We start from the raw sequence: 22667 nt of genomic DNA on the forward strand, positions 1-22667 counted from the left end.
TATCTTTGTTTGTCCATTCTAGAAATAAAAAACAACCACAAAACTTTAGCAAAATCAATGTAAAAATAGAAAATACATATATATATATATATATATATATTGTCACTTTCAGCTTTTCTTTTCTTTTAGTTGTAAAATCTACTTTTCAGTCACAAAATAGTGACAATAAAGACAGCCAGGCCACCTCAGCGCACCTTTAGCACCACCTAGTGGTCAACGCGGTATTGCGCAGACAACATGGCGGCCCCCGTGAGGACATTGTGCTGTGCAGGTGAGACAGAGGTTATTCACGAAAACCCATGTATTTGAGACCCGTTAAAAAACTTAAACTCTATCTTCGTTGTTGTAAATATCTTCTCGTACTTACTCGCTGCCTTTGATACACCTGCCCGCGTGAATAACCGCCGGAAATGCAGTAAGAGCTACGGATGCTAACGCTAATGCTAACAGTTCTGTCTTACAAACTCCTCAGTAAAGCAGCATTTGTTATGTTCAGGGTTATTTCAGCGCAATGTTACGCAGCTGACACACTAGCGAAAGAAAGTACCAACACACGAGCCTTTGTACTTATTGTATACGGATCTGTATCTGCTCATAATATCGTGGAGTGTTTGTACACGGCGGTTTTGTTTTGTGATGTGTTCCAGTGTTGAGGCTCTCCAGCAGGCAGTTCAGCACAACGTGTGGAGTACAAGCTGGGGAGAAATGGAGGAAAGAGTAAGTTCACTGTTAACACGCTGCTGCTGTATTTAGCAGGTTTTAACTATGTAATTGCAGTTAAATCTAGTTTATTTGAAGTCTAGTTTGGGTACATGCATCTCTTCAGCTGACAATAGAAGGGGAATTGAAGTGGGAGTCCCTTTAAGATGAACTCTACTGATTTACACATCAAAGTCAGTCTACAGGTGTTAGGAAGTACTACTGCATACAGAAGACGTGGAGAGCCTTTTTATGGCTTTATGTGTTGGGGGTTGAACTACTGCGACTAGATGAGAATGGGGGACATTTGTAACAGGGGAGTTTGGGGGGGAACAGTGGAAAAAAAAATAGCTGATTAGGCACAAGGCCTCTCATTCTCTGTTTCTACTTTCACAACGTTTGTGTTTGCTTGCAGACAAGGACTCGCCCGAAGTGGCACAGAGTACGGCCATCTGACAGATCTGCCTGATTGGTCGTTTGCAGGTATTGTAATATTTTGACCTCTTTCAGGTATTAGGAGGTATTATCAAGCAACAAAGGACACATTTAGAGCTCGCTTAAAGAGGCAGTCAGCAGGGATTCATGTTATTTCCATGTAGGGTAATTGCTCTTATTAAATCCTGCTTGCAATAGTTGGAGAAAGCGGTGGCCATGTTGTGCTCTACTTGTAGCACACTTTGTAATTTTCCTTTTTTTTTTTTTTTCATGTTTGTGGAACGGGACAGATGGGAGACCAGCGCCTCTAATGAAAGGACAGCTGAGAAGAAAGCAAGAGAGGGAAGTGTTAGCAGTGAGTATCAACACCTTAAAGCATCTTCCTTTTTTATATCTCCTTGTCTTGTCTGTTTCATCCATCACTCTGTCTGTAACCATGTTCCTGCTCTGTCTCACAGAGACGTATCGTGATGCTGAACTCGGAGGTGGACAGAGGAATGGAGGCGTGGAGTGAAAAACAGGAAGAAGCCAAACGACTGGAGGAGTACAGGAAGTCTCTCTTACTCAAACCTAAAGGGAAGTTGCTAATGAAGAAAGCATCTAAAAGTTAGACATGTTATCATATCCTTATTGTGATTTATTGAATATATTTATGAGGACTTGTGGGTTTTCATGTTTGTTTTTCATGGATTTCTGCAATAAATGTTGTGATTTATACTCTAAATATTGTTGCCTCGATCATTTTACATATGTCACTCTGAGTTAATGTCTCTCAGCTTCCACTAGATTGCAGCATTTCTCCTTTTTTTGCGAGGCAGTGTGACGGCTCAAACGCCATTTTGTCCTGAGTTGGGCTCAGAGAGGAGTTTGGGTCGGGCGGGCAGAGGAAGGGGGAAGCTGGCGAAACATAAAGTAGCACTGATTCAGGATCTGCTGCGTATGAGTGTGTTTTAAAGAGGGAGTTCACACCTTGGCATGCTGTTGTAACTCGATTGTTATTACTCTAAATACATGACGAATGTTTCGCTCAAGACCACCTCGGTGAAGCGGCTTAGTTAAGTTTAAGTAGAAAATCTTATGTGACGCCATCACCAGAATAATTGACAATTTGCACGTTTTTTATTAGCATGAGTGAAGACAAATCTGTTCCAAGATAAAAAGGGGTGTTTCCAGCTACATTTTGGGCTCACATCATGCTTTGCGTTACTCATTTAAAAGCAGTATTTCGTGGGGTAAAAAGTCTGAATTTTGAATGTGCTTTTCTGCAGCCCGGTGTCTGGAAAGATGATTAGCTTGCTGCAGCCAAGTCGCATCCCATAGAAAGAGATATTCTTTTCGAGTATCAAATTTTAAGCTCGCTGAAGTCTTAATCATTCTGCAGAAACACTTTTCTTTTGCTCCGTTTTGATTTTAAAAGCAGAAAACGTAAATCGCCTACGAAGAATGAAACCTAATCCCAGTTCCTTGTGTCTTTAAAGTTGTTAGAATCTTTTTTTTAAAACAACATAACCACACTGATGATTTATTTTGAAGAGAATCAAACTGAACTTTTTGTCGGACGCATTTAAGGTGTAAAGGGACGTTTTGCAGAGAGACGCTGAGCAGCTGTGCCTTTGTAGAGTCGGCACTAATTCAGTGTGACGTTGACTTATAAACAGACTATTTACTGAATGAGGTCACCCTCTCCTCACCCTCACCCCTGCTCTCTGCTCCCTTCCTCACGTCCTCCTCCATCTGCCTCCTTTTTTTCTCTTCTCTCTCTCTTTGTCTCGTTGCAGACTTCAGCAAAGCCCCACTGTAATTAGGGCTGCTAGCTGCTGAGTTGCAGATTCTTTTCTGTGGGGATGGGAGTTTTCTCTCCCTCCCCCCCCCCCATCCCCCCTTTCCTCTCCTTGTCTGGACTTTTTCATACAGTTGACCAAAGGAGCTGACTGTTTGTTGCGTGGGAGGACACTGAACTGACCACAGAGGGTGTTAAAGACCAAAAAAAAACTGTTGTTAGAAATGCAAAAGTGGTTAGCGTGGCGACATTTATTCATTCACACGCACATCCTCACACCTGCCAAATGCACCAACAGTGAGAAATGTGACTCCTCATTCTTTCTCTTGATGCACCATTTTTTTTATCACATCCTGCTTCTCTGTGAATGTCTTTCTCCTCAACAACCTCTCTTCCTCCTCCTCCTCCCTTCCTCTCCTCCTCGTGTTGTTTTGGTTTTGGGGAAATGAGAACCAGATGTTGCTTATTGTGCAGATGTCAGCGATGGAGGGAGGGTTGCTGGGGTGCTTCAGGGGGCGCTGGGTGAGGATCAGTCTGCTCGGATGGAGGGCGAAGGGTGAGGGTGGATCTGTAGTTTCACCCGCAGACCAGAAACCGGGAGGGCTTCCTGGCCGATGTGACTAGGATGGGATGGGGGGGGGGTGCAGAGTCAGGGGGTCTGATTCAGCATCTCTGTTCCCAGAGACCGCTTCCTGACCTGGGTGTTCCTGTAGAGTACGGGGCACCCTGGGTAGCATGTTTTTTTTTTTTTTTTTTTACAAATCACACAGTCTGAATGTTTTGAACTGTGCATGACTGTATGAGAACTGGCTCTGCAGACCGTAATTATCTTTGTTTGTTGCTGGGTGGACAGTAAACCACGTGGCTTCCTTCGTACTTTCGGTATTTATTTGCTTTTTTTTATGAAAACTGAATTAGTATGTTTTGGCATCAGGACAGATTATTTTCACTCGTGTTTCATTTCAGTTTGTTAAAATGCTTCTGCTGAAGTGGGGAGTTTGTTCTGTAGGAGATGAAGAAGTACTCGCATCCTTTGCTTGAGTACATGTACCAGCAAGTACATGTACAGAAGTATTATTTACTAGTGCTCATTATGCAGAAAAATGTTAATTGTCGCGGTGAAGCTAGTTTTAACTATACAGTTTGTAGTTTAGTCCAGTGGTTCCCAACCTGAGGGTCGGGCCCATCCAAAGGATCACAAGATGAATCTGAGGGGTCGTGAGATAATTTATGGGAAAGGGAGGAAGGTTGAAGAAGTTCTGCTTCACAAATTTGTATTCATATTTGGACTTTTTGGGGGGATTTCACTTTTTTAGTGAAATATTATATAATTTGGGCCTCAAACAGTTATTTAAATTAAACTGTCTGAGGAGTTTAGCGTGGGAATAAATCATCTATCTAGACCAATTTTTGTTATATATCTTTTTTTTTAACAAGTTTTTATTATGTAAAACTAATGTGAAACTAGGCAGTTAGAAGTGCAGCATTTGCCTCTGAAATGTAGTCGCGTAGAAATATGAAGCAGCATAACATGGATAATATTCAAGTAACGTACAGGAACCGTACAATTGTACTTAAGTACAGTACTTGAGTACGTGTACATTCCAGCACTGCAGGCAACACTAGAAAAAGTTACAGTAGAAAGTAAATGGCATAATGTAGGTCACCCAAACAAAGCCTCAGGTTGAATTGCAAGCAGCTGTCCTGGCCACTTCCTGCCTGGCATGGAGAAGAAGTGCTGAGCTGGATGGTTGTTCCTGCACCGCACAGCCAGGCTGTATGAGTTCTACAGTAAAATGGCTGAGAGAGAGAGAGAGGGGGGAGAAAGAGAGGAATAGAAGCCAACATGGCTGCCAAAGGTCTCATCTGCGTTCATGTCCTTGACCTACAAGACGGAGAGCAGATGCTTGGCAGACAAACACGGTCACATCTCCAAACAGACAAAATCAAGTGAAAAATGTGCGTTTGATTTATTTCCCAGCAACATCCTTTCCGACATCAAACACGATCGTATCTTGTCCGACTGCTCCGCTCACAGAGATGGCATCGCTTCAGTTTAAAAGTGTAACATCTTTAACAGGGCTGCGGGGCAAAGGAAGAGTTTCTGGCAACATTGAACTTTACAGGAGTCACAGTTTCCTTTTGATTTTCAAGAAAGAAACTGGAAGGTTTCTGGAAACAACTACAGAAAGCAATTTGGTTATAATTATAGGAAACATGGTGACATGACACAGCCAATGAATTAATCCTGAAGCCAATAGCATTAGTTCCCCGTCTGAACGTCGTGACCCGAACAAAGAGTCATCCAATAAATCTAAAGGGTTGAGAGACAATTAAAGGATAAAAAGCAGAATCTTTATTTATTTTTGGTGTATATTTCTGGTTGATATCAGCTTTTGGTCTCCAGGCCTAAAAATGTTTACTTTTTATTAACCTTGTTCATAACGCAGTATACAGTGCTTCATTTTAAACTCTGAAACTGATTCAGATTCAGTGTTTCACTCTGAGACACTTACAGAAATTGAACCAGTAAGAACAGATGTTTGGCTGGTAATAATGCTATTCTAATGTATTTCACCAGCATCTATGTATCCATCAGTGATCCGGTGGAGCGGTGGAGGTTTGGAGTCCCCGAAACAGTTCATGAGCGAGGTCCACTGAGACAAATGGAAAGACCGGGTGACAGACAGAGAGAAAGAGAGAGATAGACAGTTTGGCCAGTGAAAGGTGGCAAGTGGATGAACAGATGTGAGTAAAAAAGAAAAAGAAAAGGTTAGTGTTCATTAGTCCAATGAAGATGCACTTGGTGCAAGAATACCTCAACAGTGTCTCTGACAGAGAGAGATATAGTTGAAGTCAGTTCAACCAATCAAGCTAATTCTAAAGTCTGTATGAAGTAATGTTTTCTTCGTTCTGTGGTGTTTTGTCTCCAGTTAAAATATCTTCTTTATCACGTTAAAGAGCAACTTTAAACCAGCTTGTTTTTAGCTGCCCTCCGTTGGTTTACCTTCTCTCCTGTCTGCAGTGATGTAGAAATGTACTTCAGGGTGTGTCAGTGCACTGTGACATCACTGTTGAACACTTACCCAAGGGCCCTTTTACCTCCACTGGGTAACACCTGATCAAAAACAGGATCAAAGGTGTATCAATGAGGCTCTTTTTACACAGTAATATCGCAACAGAGCGCTTTCAAAACTGGAAACAGTTAAAAATGGGAACGGTGCTATGGTCATGTGTTGTGGTTGATGTAATTTACATGAAAATAGTGTTTTTGAGAGACTAAACTGTAGTTGAATACCAACCAGATTTTCAGCAATTGATCTTGTGGCTGCTGTTGTTTACCGCTACACGGACAGATTGTGAAGAGTTAAAAAAGAGAGTTTGAGGAAAAAGGGTTTGGGAGGAGGAAAGGGCAGAGAAAGAAAGAGAGCAAAAACAAACCAGAGATACTTGTGGTGAGAGGAGTGGTTTGAGACTGAAGCCTCATAAAAAGAACAATTTTGCAGTGGGTGAGGAAATGGGAGAAAGGGGGGGAGGCTGCTTGCAAAAGGATTTTTTGGATACAAATGTGCAGAGGGAAAAATATCCCCAAACCTATGAAATCATTTCTGTTTTACTTCCCTCCTCATGTCGCTCTTCCCTTTCTCTGTTTTTCTGTCACACAATTTTTCTTCATGTTTTTATAATTCATTTCCAGTGGAGACATACAGGGCTTAAACGTTTTGTTTTTGTAACACACACACACACACACACACACACACACACACACACACACAGACATACAGTACACACACATGCAGCCGGGCTTGGCCGAGAGGTTGAGATGTTTCATATACCAGATGCTCAGTTGGACAGAACTTCTCTGAAAAATGTGAGCGTTCCATTTCCAAAACAACCAGCGGCGATGTAACTGTATCCAGAATGTCTTTGTTTCCTCCTTTTTTGTTTTGTTTTTGTACAACACTGCATTGCTTCTTAATTACTGATTCATATGTAACACCCGTTTGCATCGTTTAGCTTGTGGATTTGATTGTGCAGAGTGCAGGTAATGTCTGTAGAATGTTGACATAAATCGTCATCATTTGATCTTTCACATTTACATACTTTATATCTATGAACAAAACTACTTGTTGTGAAATAGACGACAACAACTTCTGTCACTGACTGACACGATTGACCCGCAGAGCGGGACATAATGGAAAAAGAGGAGGACCACAAACCGAAAAAACAAAAAACAAAATAGCAGATGTTATAATCTGGCAACAGCAGCTCAGGCTGAAGCGAAATTAACTGGAATGATGAAATCCTCCCAAACAAGCTACGTCTTCCAGACACTGGTAATAAATGGGAGTGACAGTAAGCATCATGTCCTTCTGAGAACACAATGGTATCAGTTTTTGGATACTGACTGCAAAAGCGAAGTACATTATGCAAATGACAATACAGTAGTTTTAGCATGTAGCATGGAGTTAAGAAACGGACTCAATTAAAGCTACCAGAGCAGAATGTTTGCCTACATGGAAGCATGCATACAGGAAATTACAGGAAATTTCCAAGTAAGTTTGTTTGTTTTTTGTTGATGAATTCAAACAGAATTTCCTTCAGAATAGTTGTGGTGAATTGGTTATTGTTAGTTACATTTGTTTTTTGTTATCTGATAAATATAATAATAAACTATAAAAAAGATTTTTTCTTTTACATTTTTGGGAAGTCAAGTTTGACATGAAAAAACTTGTTTGGCTTAAAGTTTCATTTAACATTTAGCTTTTCTTTCCCCAGGCGTTAAAGCTTGTGTGCTAATCCACTGGAGAAGAGAATGTGAAAGCATGGAAGAGAGGAAACAACAACACAAGATTGTAGAAAATAGTTTCACTTCGCTTCATCAGATGAAATACAAAAGTGAAAACAGGCAAGAAAAAAAATCTCATTCCATTTTATTGATATGATCATCATTATAAATATCATTACCATTATCATTGTTATTAACTAAATGAATTCACCTTCAATTATGATTTATGTAAAAAAAAAAAAATAATCATTGAGCACCATCAAACCATCAAAGTTCATAAATAGCATCGCTTGTTACTCTGTGCCGACATCTCTGTAATTCCAGGTGTTTCAGAGTAAAAAGAAACTCCCTGAACTCACATTTCGCCCCCTGATCTGATTCATCACATGCTGAGTGTAAATTGGGATTCATCTCCATCATTGTCACGTTACGCCTCTGTCCAGCAGGACTCCGAATGACAATGTACAAAAGCAACAAAACAAAAAAAAAGTCCCTATAACTTTACCAGGAGAACAATAATAACAATAACCATACTTATAATAACAACAATTTCCCATAACAACGATAATAATTAAAAAAATTGCACTATATTGTTGGAAACTGTACCGCTTTCTGACACATTGTTTGGACAAGCAGCTCTGCTCCTATTGGTCAACAACAAATGTACTGGAATGTTTGAAAACTGAGTTAAAACGTCACGTTTTTTTAAGAAAAATATTTTTCCCGTCTGACTGTTTACACTGAAAGAAGAGTTATGCTTGTGAATCAAGTTGCAGTTGAAACACATAAAAAAAAGGATTCTAGTTTTACTGATCACAAATCCTATCCGTGCGCGTTCAGAGGTCTGCATCAATCAATACTGACACTGTTCAAGTGCTGTTGTTCTCGGCTCCATCAAACAAGAGGCAGGTGATAATGACTAAAACGTGTTTAGCAGATGGGAGAGAATCTTCTTCGTAGTCGGGCTGGGCATCGCTTTAAAATGTTCAATGCTGGTGAGGGTACGATACCGATTACCAATATCAATTGGCAGAATTTTGTGTAAAATCCTGAACTATTTGATTAAAGAATAAGTAAACAAAGTTACGCATATGACCAGAAATTAAATGCTAACTTGACAGTTTTTAATACCACGTGCAGTCGACACATTTAAGGCAGTACTAGAGAAGTATGAGATACCCAGCCCTACTTAGTGGTAAAAAAAAAAAAAACATTTTAAGAAATACTGCATTGCCGAATATCAAAACTTTGAACAGTGGATTCAGAGCAAAAATGTCACGTTGAAATTAACTAATTTCAAACTCCCTCAAAAATAAAACCTCAACAGATTTTTTTGACAGCAAATGTATTTCAGAGCAAAAACTCTGAACAGAGGTGATGAATTTCTGAGTACAACCTAAAAGTGAATCACAGATCTCAATGTTAGACGCGAATCAGACAGCAGTTCAGCTGGAGTCGTCCAGTTAAAGGAGAGGAAGGAAGGAGGGGATGTTTGCTTTTTAATACCTGGGATGTGAGAGAGGAGAGGTGTTGATGAGTCTCTTTGTATATTTCCCTTCTCTATGTGAGATTGTGGGTACGTTGGTAAACCTCTGAACACAGAGTACATGTAAATAGTTAACATACAAATACACATTTTCCTGATTTCAGTTTCTAGGGCCTTTTATTCTTTCTTTTCTCGTTTGTGGCACATACAAACCACCCAACACTTAACACATTGTCCCCCCCCCTCCTATCCTCCATTATTTTTTCTCCGGTTGCCGTCTCCTCTTCCATTTCTTCCTCCCCTCAGTTTCCACCTTCACCCGGCCCTCTCTCTCTCTCTCTCGCTCTCTCTCTCTCTCTCTCTCTCTCTCTGTCCCTCTGTGGCAGTCTGTCATTCACCCCGTCGCTCCGTCTACACCTTGTCCAGGAGGGATCTCTGGCAGTAGAGGAGGCGCCGAGGCGTGCCGTACTTCCTGAAGAACAAAAGCGCTCCCAGAGTGATCACAACCAGCACCAGCAGGAGGAGAGGGATGACCACGGCCACCGGCCCGGCCCCGCCCTGCGATTTCTCCACCTCGATGATGATCACCTCCTCTTCCCGGCCCTTCTTGGGCTCCTCGCCTTCGCAGCCCATCCAGTCGGTGAGCACAGACTTGGGGTAGCCGGACTCCACCTTCATGTACTGGTTGTTGAACTTCCAGTACTTGTTGGCTTTGTAGAAGTAAGTGTAAGCTGAGGAGAGTGGAGAGAAAGAGTTCAAATCTGGCACTTATTATCTCTATTAACTGATTAACTGTTTGGTTTCTTATCTTGAAAATGCATGTTTTGCCCGAACAACACTCCAAAACTCAAATACATTTAGTTTGATATCGCACATGGGAAAGAAAAGCAGCAAATCCTCACATTTGAGATTATGATTGATCGATTGTCAAAGTAGCTGCCAATTAATTTTCTGTTGTTGTTTCTGTCTCTAACTGGGATTTAGACATCCACGTGATCAGTTCAATGGGGAGCAAAACTCACATCCATCTTCACTCATGATGGCGGCTTTAATGTGTTCCGGCACGCCGCTCCACGTGCTGATGGGCTTCGGATAGCCGCTGTCCACGGTGCGAGTCTGCTCGTTGAAGCGGTAGTACCTGCAAGTGACACGAAGACACAAAACTGTTAAAGATGTACAGTGTTGGAAAACATTTCCTAGAAGAAACAGCTTTGGGTGATTATATTCATACAACAGGGGAACACCAAGGTTCAGGTCCTTGCTGTTTTTTTTTGGGAATGTGGGGTTTTCTACTGTTGCGCAAAAAATGACGTGGTAGTTTTTAGTTTTCACGTATGCAGTAATACTCTTTCACTGAATTACATACAGGAGGGACAAAGTGTGAGTCAGAGAACTGAAATGTAGATGCTACCTTCAAAACAATTTCACAGATAAGCACGGTAAAAGTACAAGTTGTAACAGGTTACTGCAACTGTGCAAAGAGTATGAGCAGTATCTGTTTGGACAAAAGGGAAAGAGATTGAATCTATGCATGAGTGCGGCAGGAATGCTCCCACAATGCTTTATAGAAAAGTGATGAGGAAGTACTCCAAGTCTTTCATCCTTTGAGATGAGGACAAACTTGTTTAAACTTCTCTTCAGGGAGAAGTTGTTTTCACAAATGCAAAAATCGATTACACTCACGAAGAGTGAAACATACTTTTAAATGTGCGCTGTAAAACCTCAACAGAGGACCGACTCACTTGTTGCTTCTGAAGAAGTACGTCTGTCCTGTCGGTGTGTAGAAGAGAGCAGCGTCGATCTTGTCTTTTGGCAGACCGGTGCCCAAGTCTTTCAGGCTCTTTGGAGAATCCTTGTCCATGCTGGACTCGCTGAAAACCCAGTACTTGTCACCTGGAGACACAATCAGAAGGGAGACAGAGAAGAAAGATCAGAAGAGATGAAGGAAGACCAGTCGTAAGAGCTAACACGTCAAGTTCATCACTCGAGCAGCTGCGGTGACTCAATCACAAAGAATCTGGTTTCAATCTAATCTCAGATGGAACCTACCCTTGAAGAAGACGAATTTCCCATCGTCCCTCTCGTAGGCGGCGTTGATGTTTGAGGGCAGGCCCTTCCAGAAGTGACTGATGGTCATCGGGTAACCTGGCAACACCTTGTTGTTACGCACACGCCAAAACCACTTGTCCTGCAAACACACACATAGATTAGAAATAATGCATTTTACTGGGACACTTGCATGGAACAGAGCCATCGTTGATGGTATGACTGACTCCTGTTCGTTCTCTATCGCCACGAGTCAAAACACCATTCATTTCGTCTCATTTGAAAGTTTGAGGACACATTGTACCTTGAACACAAACTTTTCCCCTCTGAGGACAGCGATGGTGTCAAAGTGTCCCTCGCAGACGTCCGGGCCGTTGTCGGGGGTGGACGACTTCGTGGGTCGAGGGGGAGGTGGGGGAGGAGGGGGAGCCCCAGACTTTGTTCCTGTGGGGAAGATATTGTGAGAGAGAGAAGTGTGAAATGGTTAATGACATATTCCACCACTTTGGTCCGGACTGAAATATCTACGGACTGGGTTGCCTTGAAATTTTGTCCACACGTTCGTTGAACCCAGATGATGAATCCGACTGACTTTGGTGATCATCTGTCTTTCCCTCTAGCGCCACCATCATGTTCACTTTCGGGGTTTTGTGTGAAACGTCTCAACAACAATCAGATGACACCATCAGGTCAGAATCTAAATTTGTTCAATACTTTGTTTGACTTAATACCTGAAGCCGGATATTAACATAGCACTTATCTCTACTGTTGCATATTATATTTTGTTGTATATATTGTGTATTTTGTAGTCCATCATACCCATTGACGGACTAGAACTCTAACTGATTGACACGCTCAAAGCAACACTGTGAATAAGCCTCAATGAACTGCTAACATGGCTGTAGACCCTGTTAAAGGAGACATATGATGCTTATTTTAAGGTTCATACTAGTACTTGGGGTTTCTACTAGAACATGTTTAGATGCTTTAATGCTCAAAAAACACTTTATTTTTCTCACACTGTCCGTCTGAATGATACCTGTATTCACTCTCTGTCTGAAACGCTCCGTTTTAGCGCACCTGTCTCTTTAAGACCAGTCTGCTCTGATTGGCTTGCGAGGAGCATCACTGCAGATATCTCCGGTACATTCCCACTTCCTTTAGGAGAACAACTAACCGTAGATCGCCTGGATGCCTCTGCGGTCGTCGTACGGGAGCTGGAAGTTTTCAGTCTCAAACCACTGGTAGAAGGGGGCCATGATGGCAGAGGGGTCGTTGGAGTGCTCCAGACCCAGAGCGTGACCCAGCTCATGGACCGCCACCAGGAAAACATCATTACCTTCAGAGAGAGAGAGATGGAAAGATGACAGTTAGTTTATTGGTTTTAATTTCTTCCAGGGTCTACATGTGACCGTCTGCTCTTCTCTCTCTTACCCCCCTGGTCTGGGCTCCCGGTGGTCCAGGGCTCAGCGAGGTCAAAGTGCGTGTCTCCGCCGATGCCGTGTCCGGGGAAGTACGCGTGAGCCAGGAAGCCGCCCTCGCCGTCAAATGGCGTGCTGTCGCCGTGGAAGCCCTCTGAGAAGGAGAGCATGATGTCTGCGAACTTGTCGACCTTGCCTCTGATGTGGCTGTAGGGGATCTCCCTGAAGGTGAGCGGGATCACGCTCTCCCACACCTTGAAGGCTCTTCTGATGGCTTCGTACGTGGCTTGTTCTCCGATCTTTGGGGTGTAGTTCTGTATGCTGAGAGAAAGGATGGAGAGACGCGGATTTAGGGCCGACGCACAGTAATACACTAAAGAGGAGCAAGTCAGCAAGTAGAGCCCCTTTCAAAACAAAAGCTACTTAGGGCTTCACAATAAAAGCCTGTCAACACGACTGTACGAGTGAATATCTTTAGGTTTTGGACTGGTGCGTTGACAAAAAAAAGCACTATGAATATTTGAAAATTAGTTGTGTATCATAACATGCATAATAAATCATGTTCACATGTGAGATTTCAGGAGCAAAAGCCAAAATATTGATCCGCGTAGGCATGTACCTGAATGTCACCTCTGACTTGTCCCACTTCAGACCCTGCACCGCGTATCTCTTCCTCCTCAGGTTAGTTTTCAGCTCCGGGCCGAACTTGTCTGGGACGCCACACCGCGGCCGGCTCATCGCCCTGGCCACAGCAAAATAAAGTTCCCAGTTCTTAACTGTGCAAAATATTCACACTCCACCGAAGGACACATTTATTGATACCTCGCTTTCTTAAATTATCAGGACTCACTCTATTGTGTTGGAGTCTATGGAGCCGGTGACAGCCAAACCGTAAAACCTCTGCATGGCTGATATCGCTGTTTCAATGGACTTTGGCGAGCGGAGGGCCTGGGCTCTGACATCACCTGGAGGCAGGTAGCCATACTGCTGCAGCCAACCCTACAAGAGAGAGAGACGATTATGAACGGACAGCACCAAAAGATAGGTTATTACAAACAAATTGCACCTCAGAAAGGTTAATCTCAGATTTTCACTCCATAAACTATATTACTACAGTGTACAATAAGAGCTTTTCACATATGGTATTACTGTAGTTTTTTTCAGTAGTGCTATCTCACTTTAAAGCAACAGTAAAACTCAGTATGTAGATTGTTGTAGTATTCCTGTTTTCCTTTAGAGTTTAAATAGTATTACTATTGTATATCATATATTGTTTCTATAGAACATTCCTATAGTAATACTATGATAACGTTATCGTCAATGTATTACTATTGTGTTTTTTGTGTTTCCGTGGTATTCCTATATTCAAATAGTACCACTGTAGTATCTTATATAGTCATTCTGGAGTTGTTTTGTGGGCGCACTATAAAACACTCCTGTAAAACACTCCTATAGTAATACTATGACTAAGTGAGATAAAGAAGTCTACAACACACCAATTATCCTTTATTTGCCGAATCAGGACTTTTGCAACACAAACGTGAGTTTCTCAATCTGCTCGTATTCAGACTTGCCAGAAACAACAAAAAAAACCACCTGAAAACATCTTAGTCGACAAAACAGAAGGGACTGGCCTCTTGTGTCAACCTGCGGGTGTTTGTCTACTTCCAGTCACTTTGGAGCTTGTTCAGACCTGCGTCTCAGATGCATCACACAGATTAAACGGTGAATAAGGGAGAGAAAGTGTGTGTGTGTTTTTTTAGTGTGACTTGTTAACATACAGCAGCCAACACACACTGAGGTAACTCAGCATGTTAAATTTATTTTCGTTTCTTCATGTGACTGTGACATTATCCCGTTTATGAACTCTTAAAACCCTCGCATGCCCCCTTGATGTATGCTGAACTCGTTGGGGGGAACTTTGTTGTGGGGTCATAAAGAGGAACGAGAGAGGAACTGAAAGCCAAATAAAACACACAATCTGAAAAAACACTGATGTCATTTCAGTTGCGGTCTAGACGATCGCAGCCAAAGACAACTGGCGGTCGTAACGCTGGAAAAAGTCACATTTTAAGCAACATTTGGGTTCCTCAAAGCTTGAGCTTAAGATCTCCCTGCCCCCTGTCTATGTCTGTCTTCCTCCTCCTCCTCCTCTCTCTCTGTCTGCCTTCAAGTCAACCAAAACCACCACTATTTATCTTTACACATGAAAGGCCCGCCTATTCTTTCCACTGCCTGCTGCTGGTGGTCTAAGACTTAAAGGAATAGTTCAACGATTTGGGAAATATTTGCTTTCTTTTCGAGAGTTAGATGAGAAGATTGATACCATTGTAAGTGTAGCTGGAGCTGGAGCTAAAGACTTCAGCATTAGTAGAGAAGAGCCATTAAGTTAATAAACTTATAATATCTATTGTACAACAACATCAACACGCTACTGAAAAACCTGAATGTATTGAGTTAAAGCGTGTGTTTTATTGCTTATAAATTCTACTTTTCATTCGTATAAAATATTTATTATTTCTTCTTTCAAAAGTCTCCTAGTCTTGCTTTAAATCTTACCAATTAACAGGTGTTGGTTTAATTAGTACAGAAAGGAAAGTGTCAAAATGAAGAGTTGGGGTTTTACAGTGGCAATTAAGCGTGACAGACCCAAATGCTTCACATTACTAGTGTGCTTTAGAGCTGCCGGTAGATATTTTAACCATTAGACAGATCCATGCTAGCCGTTTCCCTCCGTTTCCACTCTTTGTGCTAAGCTAAGCTAACCGGCTGTGAGTTTTCACTCCGTATTCAACGGACAAACCTAAAGAGTGGTGTCATTCTCCTCATCTCATGGCCACATTTTGTTGGAGTAATAGAAGCTTAAGTGCATCTTCAACTGTGTGTGTTTCCACTTATGTATCTGCACACACAGCGTTAACGCACATCTTTATCTCCACCACAGATTAGGTTTTGTGGAATTACCCCGGATTCCTTCGTTAGCGTCATCTCAACCTCAGATATCTCTCTTATTCCACCATTAGTGATGTTTTTGCTCTTCAAGCCTTCCTCCGACAAGTGAAGGGAAAAGCAAGAGGTGGGGGGGGGGGGGGGGGGGGGGGGGGGGGGGGATGGAAATGTAGGGACTGCATAGACAGGAGTACCTGGCCGTGTACTGCCTGGGCACACACACAGCTACTGTTAGTCATGTGCTGGGCAAAGAGGCCAGAGAACAAGGTTCACTTATGACGACCTGCAGAGAGACAACTTATCCCCCTTCTCTCCATCTCTGCATACCCCCCCCACCCCCACAATTTCTTCTGGATTATTTAAGCATTAATCTAATTTACCCTCCCGACTCTCTCTGAGTCAATCTGCCTGTAACACCAACCAAATTTACTCTCTCTGCCTCTCCGCTGACTGCTGCTAGTGTGTCCTGTGGCTCCAGTGTGGTGACGTGTCTGCTTCTATAAAAACACTCCCCTGAAAAGTCTCCCCCACACCGACAAGACCTCCACTTCTCTCCCCCTCGTCCCGAACTACTCCACACACAGCCACCACCACCTCCGGTTGAGACGCCAGGTATCCCAGCATGCACCTCTCCTCCCTGGAACTCCCAGCAGCCACCATCAAAGCTTCTATTTATTGAGACTTGTACATGGCTGGTATTGTTGGCCTCTGAGTAGCTAGGTAGCTCGCTACGCGGCCATGTGTGGTCAAAGAGCTGGCTGCTGGTTTGGTAAACACAGCCCTGAGTGTGTGTGTGTGTGTGTGTGTGTGTGTGTGTGTGTGTGTGTGTGTGTGTGTGTGTGTGTACAGTGACATGAGGTCTGATTGTATAATGCACAGACACTGAAACACAACCAGCGTGATGAAAAGTTGATGGAAGGTTGTTTCGGTGGATTGTGCAACCCAACTATGACCTTACTATGTTATACAGAGCTTACGCAATTACTTAAGTGTACAGAATTTGATCATCTATAATCATGAAGTCATTTTTTAAGCAAACATTCAACTGTTCCAGCTTCTTAAATGTGCGGATATGCTGCTTTTCCTCATCTTAAATTCTCTTTGGGTTTTGGACGGCTGGCTGGACACAATAGGCAACATAAATATGTCGCTTTTGGCTTCAAGGGAAATTCTGATGGCTGTTTGTCACCATTTACTTACATTCTATGAAACCAATCTAGAGATTATTACATAATGAAAATCATCAGCTTGCAGCTCTGAATTCTCAGTCTTCTCGTCTTCTCAAAAACAATCAGAATCTTGTGACATCTAAATCCTAAAAGCGTACTTCAACATGGCCGTATTAAGCTTGCAAGGGGCAACAATGAGCTGCTGGGCCCCCATTAATTACCCTCCATTCCTCCCAAACTCTGTGCAATCTGTGTAACCTTTCTAAGCTAGAACAGGACCCCATGGTTCTAGTTTGCTGAGGGGTAATTTGACTACAGGCGCTCTGGTCTGCTGAGTACCAGGTGTAAATTTTAACACAGATATCCTCTTCAATCTACAACCTCATGATAAACACAGCAGAACATACTTCAGTCGATTTCTGGATACAATCTTTTTAATTAATTAAGCACGAACTAGTTGAAACACAATCAACCTGGAGCGTTCAGGGCCCCTGCGACGTTTCCCAGTATGTTCTCCACAACACAAAAGCACTCAATCCAGAGAGTAAAAATTCCAAAAATATGACCGTGATGCCGGGAAGCATTGATGTGATGTCTCAATGTCCCGTCACCCATCACATGACATGTGGGTGCCACCTATTCTCACACACTCTTAGTCACATCCACATGAGACTTCGTTGTAATTTGTTTTCCGGATGCACTGTGAAAAAAAATCAAAAACAACAAGTTCCTACAAGAGTTATAAACAAAATTTTTAAAAATTTCTGAGGAAGTGAAACTGTCTGAACATTCATCACGTGGGCGCTTGTGTGCATTTATGCAAAATATACTGAAAGAAACTTTAAATAGAGATAAGGATGTGAGTTTGTGTATATTTAACCAGGTGTTCACTCAGTGCTGCAGAAAAGGCCGTCTTTCTGTGTATAGCATTGTTGCCAAGTGTCAAAACACTACTAACACACAAGTTAGTTGGATGCTTTATTTCCTGCCTTTAAAATCTCACCAGCAATGAAGAAAGAAAACGCACAGACAAGAAGGTAAAGGACAGAAGAAGATGATCTAAAGTGCAGAGTTACATTAGCGAAGGAGCGTTAAAGACATTAGAAGAGCGGTAAAAAAAGAACTGAGAAGAGAGAGAGAGAGAGAGAGAGAGAGAGAGAGAGAGAGAGAGAGAGAGGTTCGGCTGAATTTAAATTTGAGGGACTGAGTCAGTTGTTCCTCTCGCTCGGTGCCAACGGAAAAAACAGAGAATTCTGCTCATGAGTGGCTGAATCTCACATTGCCTTCAGTTCTTGGCGTCTCTGACCCAGTTAGCACTCACAGCAGCACCGCGCCATATCTTTTTTTCTGCATTTACATTTCTAGTGGGTCAAACAGGTCAATTAAAGTCACTTATTCTGCTTCGTGAAGCTGATGCAAGCCAACGGGTACTGGTACATGAATACGTTTTCTGTGGTGACAGTGATGCAACTGGAGTGGTAATTAACACAGACATTGCTTGTTTGGCAATGTTTACTAAAGTACTGCACATAAACACTATTTTGAGTGTACTTCTAGTTCTACTCAAAGGCATATATTGTACTTGTTACTGCACTGCATTTGACAGCTTTAGTTTTTTACAAACCAAATATAAAAGGAGCGTATAATATCTGATGAATCTTTATAGAATAAAATGTATTTATGAGTAAGTTACAACATTAAGATACAGGACACTTTAGCACTGATGGAGGAAGTATGTATGATTAATATTAATCATGCAATATCAAGTTTTGGTTCGTTTTAATGTTGCAGCTGGCCGCAAGTTGGAGCAACACCGAGGAAACAATAACTTGGACCATGTGACGAAAACTGTGCCGTCTCCATTACAACTGACTAAACTCCATCAGCTGATGAAGACTGTGCGATGAAGTCAAGGCTCCAAAAGCTAGTAAGTAGAGTTGAATTTGTAATGAAAGTGATCATGTAAATACAGGCTATAACAAGCTATACTTGGGTAGATTATGACAGTTTTATAAGATTAAATAATCAATTATGTTGTGCAGTAAAAAGTACAATATGTCCATGATGACATGTAGTGGAACAGAAGTATAAAGTAGCATGAAATGCTAAGAGAGAGCTCTCTACCTCAGGTGAGTGGCCAGCCTGTAAGCTGAATTTGATTGAGCACATCTGGCCTAAATGAAATTGAATCCAACCAGCTGAGCACCTAAGACTTGCATCTTCAGAACCTGCACTTCTAACATCTTGGTGGGAAACTTCCTCTCTTTGAACCAAACCCTACACCCAAGAAAATGGGTGTAGCTGCAAAGATAAGCTCCCTTTCTCCCTTGAAGTCCATCAGTGTCTCATTAAGGCCGATCCAGCTGATTATTTTGACATCTTTTAAGTGACAGCCATTGCCTGTCTCAAGCAAAACTTTTTCTTTTGATGCTACATCAACAGCCACTCTGGTATAGATAAAGAGAATTGAACCCAGATGTGTTTTGAGCGGATCACGAGACATGTGTCTCCAGATGGCGACGGGAAATCTCCAGAAGGTTTTTTCGCCAGATATGGAGAGATCCTGTTTTAGAACAGAAACTGTTGTTTTCATTGCTGCCCACTTCCTTTGCTCACCAGGTCTCACTGAGCTCCTCATTGAAGTAAAGAAAGGTTAGACAAGGCAAAAGCGGTGAATGAAAACAGATGCCCGGGGGCCGCAAAGGTGCTCCGCTTCACCAGAAGTCATTTTCAGAGAATAGTGGATGTGTTATTTCTCTTTTGGTGGAGCTGCTTCTCCTTTCACTCAGCGTGGATTAAGTGGGTTTACTTTGTCAGAGTGAAGTCAGCGAGGGATGTTCAGATGTTGAGCAGCGCTGATAAACCACAAAATTCCTCTAAACTCAAGTTTCTCTGTCGGACTTCTGCTTTCTCAACTCCCTGAATCCCTTCAACGGAGCGTCAACTAAACCTAAATTAAACATTTGTGTCACTCAGTTGTTGTTTTGTCTCAGTTTCTATTTGCTGCTTTCGCCACACACAGTCTATCTTTTAATCACAGGGTTCATAAACAGCATTTAGGTGATGTAATCCTGAACCCATAATTGATTCTTATCCTTTTTCAGCATGAGTGCTATGTCTGACAGCTTCGCAGCGCTGTGCACACAACATGTATCTGATTAAATCCTGCACTGTGGGGTCCTCATCATTTCAGCACTGAGGTGATAGATATTAGAGGTGTTATAAACAGCTGTAAACAGTCCGGTTTTCTCACGTTGTTTACAGACATTCATCACCGTGTCGGTGTGTTCGCCTGTGGCGTCTTATAAACCGTCTGACTCTCTGAGTTATCCACCACGTCTGGCTTGACTCACACGCCAGCAACTGTGTGGTCAGTGACTAAAGGCCCTCCTTCGCTCCTATGTGCATCCTGTCCATGCAGAACCACATCTATGACTCTTGTATATCTTAATTAAGTTGTAGGTGATGGACTTTTTGTGCTCCGTGAATCAATTTCCTGTGACAGCTGCCTTTTAGTGGTGCATCCTGTCTCCAAGAAACACCTTGTATGTGCAGTTCCCGGCAGTATGACTGAATACCGATGAGGCACTGTTTAAATACTAACATCAAACACACTTATGACCTCTGGGAGAACAAACGGAGTCAATGTAAAATGAGCGGAGACACGGAGGCGCCCAAGGGTGCTCGTAACCAATCATTTATGAAGCTGCATGCGACCTGGTGACAGAATATGTTGTTTAGTTGAAGGCTTAACTGCACTTTAGTGTCTCAAGGCCGGGGCTTCACAGCCTGAGGCCGTCAGTCTCCCTTGATGGAGCGACTCATGTCCGGCTTGTTGTGAATGCAGACCAGCTTCCCTGCAAGTCTCCTCAGGCAGATGAAAATCATTAACCCCCTCCCCCCGAACCACCACTACCCCCCTTTTTTTTCTCAGAACAAAGCAGCTCAGCTGAGGTTTCCAAACTGGGCACTGCCCCTGCATGGCTGGATCTCCTCCCTCACAAGCCACAAGAGTTTTGACTCATGACATTTTTCCTCTGGTTGAAGTTACATCTCGTGTTACAGATGGCGTCTTTTAACCAGCTCTTATTACAGAAAGATAAACGTCGGGAGTGTTTGAGGGAGGCAGAATAAACACGGGAACATAAACAGTTCCTCCCGGGCTGTTGCAAGATTAGGAAAAAAAAAAGCTATAAACATTGGAAAGACCCTACAGATATCAGTGATATCAGAAACTTTATTTTCCTGTAGTGATACAATAAGAGTTTTTAAAAAATCTGATAATTTTTTGGGGCTTTCTGCAGCAAAACACTTTATATCCCCCAGGATTATTGTCAAAATGTAAATTTTAAGTTGTTTACACATACCAGCTCATATGACAAACTTCCAAACCTAATGTGGATCACTTTGCATTGTTTAAAGGGCATACATTATGATTTTCCATCAGACTTACCTCAGCTTTTAGTATATTCGCAGTGACCGAGGTAAAACCAAAGCAGCAGAGACCACAGGCCAGGGTGAGGATCTGGGGCAGCATTCTTCTATCTGCAAACTGCCCCGAAAAAAAACGTTCAGAAAAAACTATTTACTACACAAGTCCCGCCGTCCTGACAGCAGACAACGAAAAATAAAAATGATACAAAATCGATCGATGCTACTCCGTTGTGCTTTTTAAAACATGGCATGAAACTCCACATGGACACTTGGAGCGCACTGGACAGGTTTTCTGCACAAAATCGACTCCCCTTAAAGTCAGAGCTGAGCTGAAAACAATCAACAAAATGCCAAAAATCGACAAGTATCGGTGACAAACGCTCAGCTGGTGTCCGCTAAAGCTTCATAGTTTGGCTTCCTGTCCTCTGGAAGGATTGTCTGGAGCGCGTGTGGACGTGGTCACGAGAGCGAGAAAGAGGGAGAGAGAGAGAGAGAGAGAGAGAGATGGATTTTCCTCTGGGTCCTCCTCCAGATGTGCAGACGTCATTTCTTTTTCATGGCTGACCAGGTTTATCAGTGTACCAATTATTGACGCTGAGACAGATGCCAATCTGAAGAGACTCAACGACACGAAAGGCAGATTTGAATATTTTTTAATTTGTGTGATTTGGCACAGAAATTGACATTGCTTCACTTGTTTTAAATTATTATTATTTTTAGCCTAAAAGACACATTTTCTGCATTCAACTAAGTAAAAGCCATATCCATCTTTACTCTAAATGTCAATAAGACATTTCAATACTCAATTTATAAAGCAAGAGACATTGCTACCCGTTTCTTTGAAAAGTAAATTAGCAACATTCATGTATCAATCAGAAAGAGATCGCTGCACAATAGATATTATAATAAGCAGAAGACATCTTGCATACAGCAGCTGACGTTTTTTAAAATGGAAAAATATTTGCACAATCATCTGGATTTTTCATTCAGGGAGGAGGAGAAGGTCGAGGTGTAATTTTAGGAATTTTCAGTGAGGTAATTAAACATTTTTAATGGAAAAAACATCAGCCCGGCATTCATATTCAAAGCAGGATAGCGGTGTTAAGTATTGATACTCTTTATGAATGTGCTTAAGTAAAGTACATGTATACTCATGATAGCATATATCATAAAACATGTCTGGATGAAATGTCTGATGACATGTCTTTATGTAAAGGATTTATGTTTTCTTCCAATGCTGAAATTCAGTGGATTAGAATGATAAATTAGCATAAAATTAAAATAAATGTAGGTTCCTACCACATTTTTGTGAATTAAAACTAATGTTGTATATTTGTACTAACCGATACTGACACCTTGTGTTTAGAAATAAACATTTCACACTAACATTATCCGCCCTTTCAGAATATAAAAAATATGAATGTACAGTATTGTGACTGACGCATGTACTCAGTATAAA

General features: G+C 42.0%; 2 protein-coding genes across 2 annotated transcripts; one reads left to right on the forward strand and one right to left on the reverse strand.

Annotated features, from left to right (window-relative positions):
- The first annotated feature begins 237 nt into the window (after nucleotides 1-237).
- On the forward strand, nucleotides 238-1858 carry mrpl52 (mitochondrial ribosomal protein L52). The gene is made up of 5 exons (XM_031851388.1): nucleotides 238-271; nucleotides 648-717; nucleotides 1115-1182; nucleotides 1425-1489; nucleotides 1593-1858. Exons 1-5 carry the CDS (start codon nucleotides 238-240, stop codon nucleotides 1743-1745), a joined length of 390 nt encoding a protein of 129 aa, XP_031707248.1. The 3' UTR covers nucleotides 1746-1858.
- Nucleotides 1859-7197: 5339 nt separating this feature from the next.
- On the reverse strand, nucleotides 7198-21662 carry mmp14a (matrix metallopeptidase 14a (membrane-inserted)). Its single transcript, XM_031851351.1, has 10 exons — nucleotides 21228-21662; nucleotides 13507-13655; nucleotides 13276-13398; nucleotides 12670-12977; nucleotides 12413-12574; nucleotides 11540-11679; nucleotides 11239-11377; nucleotides 10932-11082; nucleotides 10212-10327; nucleotides 7198-9920 (listed from the first exon to the last, which is right to left on the reverse strand). The coding sequence occupies exons 1-10, from the start codon at nucleotides 21309-21311 to the stop codon at nucleotides 9601-9603; spliced, it is 1692 nt and encodes a 563-aa protein (XP_031707211.1). The 5' UTR covers nucleotides 21312-21662; the 3' UTR covers nucleotides 7198-9600.
- Between the last annotated feature and the right edge of the window lie 1005 nt (nucleotides 21663-22667).

This window comes from Anarrhichthys ocellatus, unplaced genomic scaffold (genome assembly GCF_004355925.1).
Source record: "Anarrhichthys ocellatus isolate YVR2014 unplaced genomic scaffold, GSC_Weel_1.0 scaffold11, whole genome shotgun sequence".
Taxonomy (NCBI): domain Eukaryota; kingdom Metazoa; phylum Chordata; class Actinopteri; order Perciformes; family Anarhichadidae; genus Anarrhichthys; species Anarrhichthys ocellatus.

Excerpts from the sequence above, each read along its gene's own strand:
- mrpl52 (XM_031851388.1), top strand. The coding sequence starts at position 238 with ATGGCGGCCCCCGTGAGGACATTGTGCTGTGCAG. Across the intron at positions 718-1,114 it reads GGGGAGAAATGGAGGAAAGA|ACAAGGACTCGCCCGAAGTG; the intron begins GTAAGTTCACTG and ends GTTTGCTTGCAG. Across the intron at positions 1,490-1,592 it reads AAGAGAGGGAAGTGTTAGCA|AGACGTATCGTGATGCTGAA; the intron begins GTGAGTATCAAC and ends TCTGTCTCACAG.
- mmp14a (XM_031851351.1), bottom strand. The coding sequence starts at position 21,311 with ATGCTGCCCCAGATCCTCACCCTGGCCTGTGGTCTCTGCTGCTTTGGT. Across the intron at positions 13,656-21,227 it reads CGAATATACTAAAAGCTGAG|GGTTGGCTGCAGCAGTATGG; the intron begins GTAAGTCTGATG and ends TCTCTCTTGTAG. Across the intron at positions 11,083-11,238 it reads GAAATTCGTCTTCTTCAAGG|GTGACAAGTACTGGGTTTTC; the intron begins GTAGGTTCCATC and ends TTGTGTCTCCAG.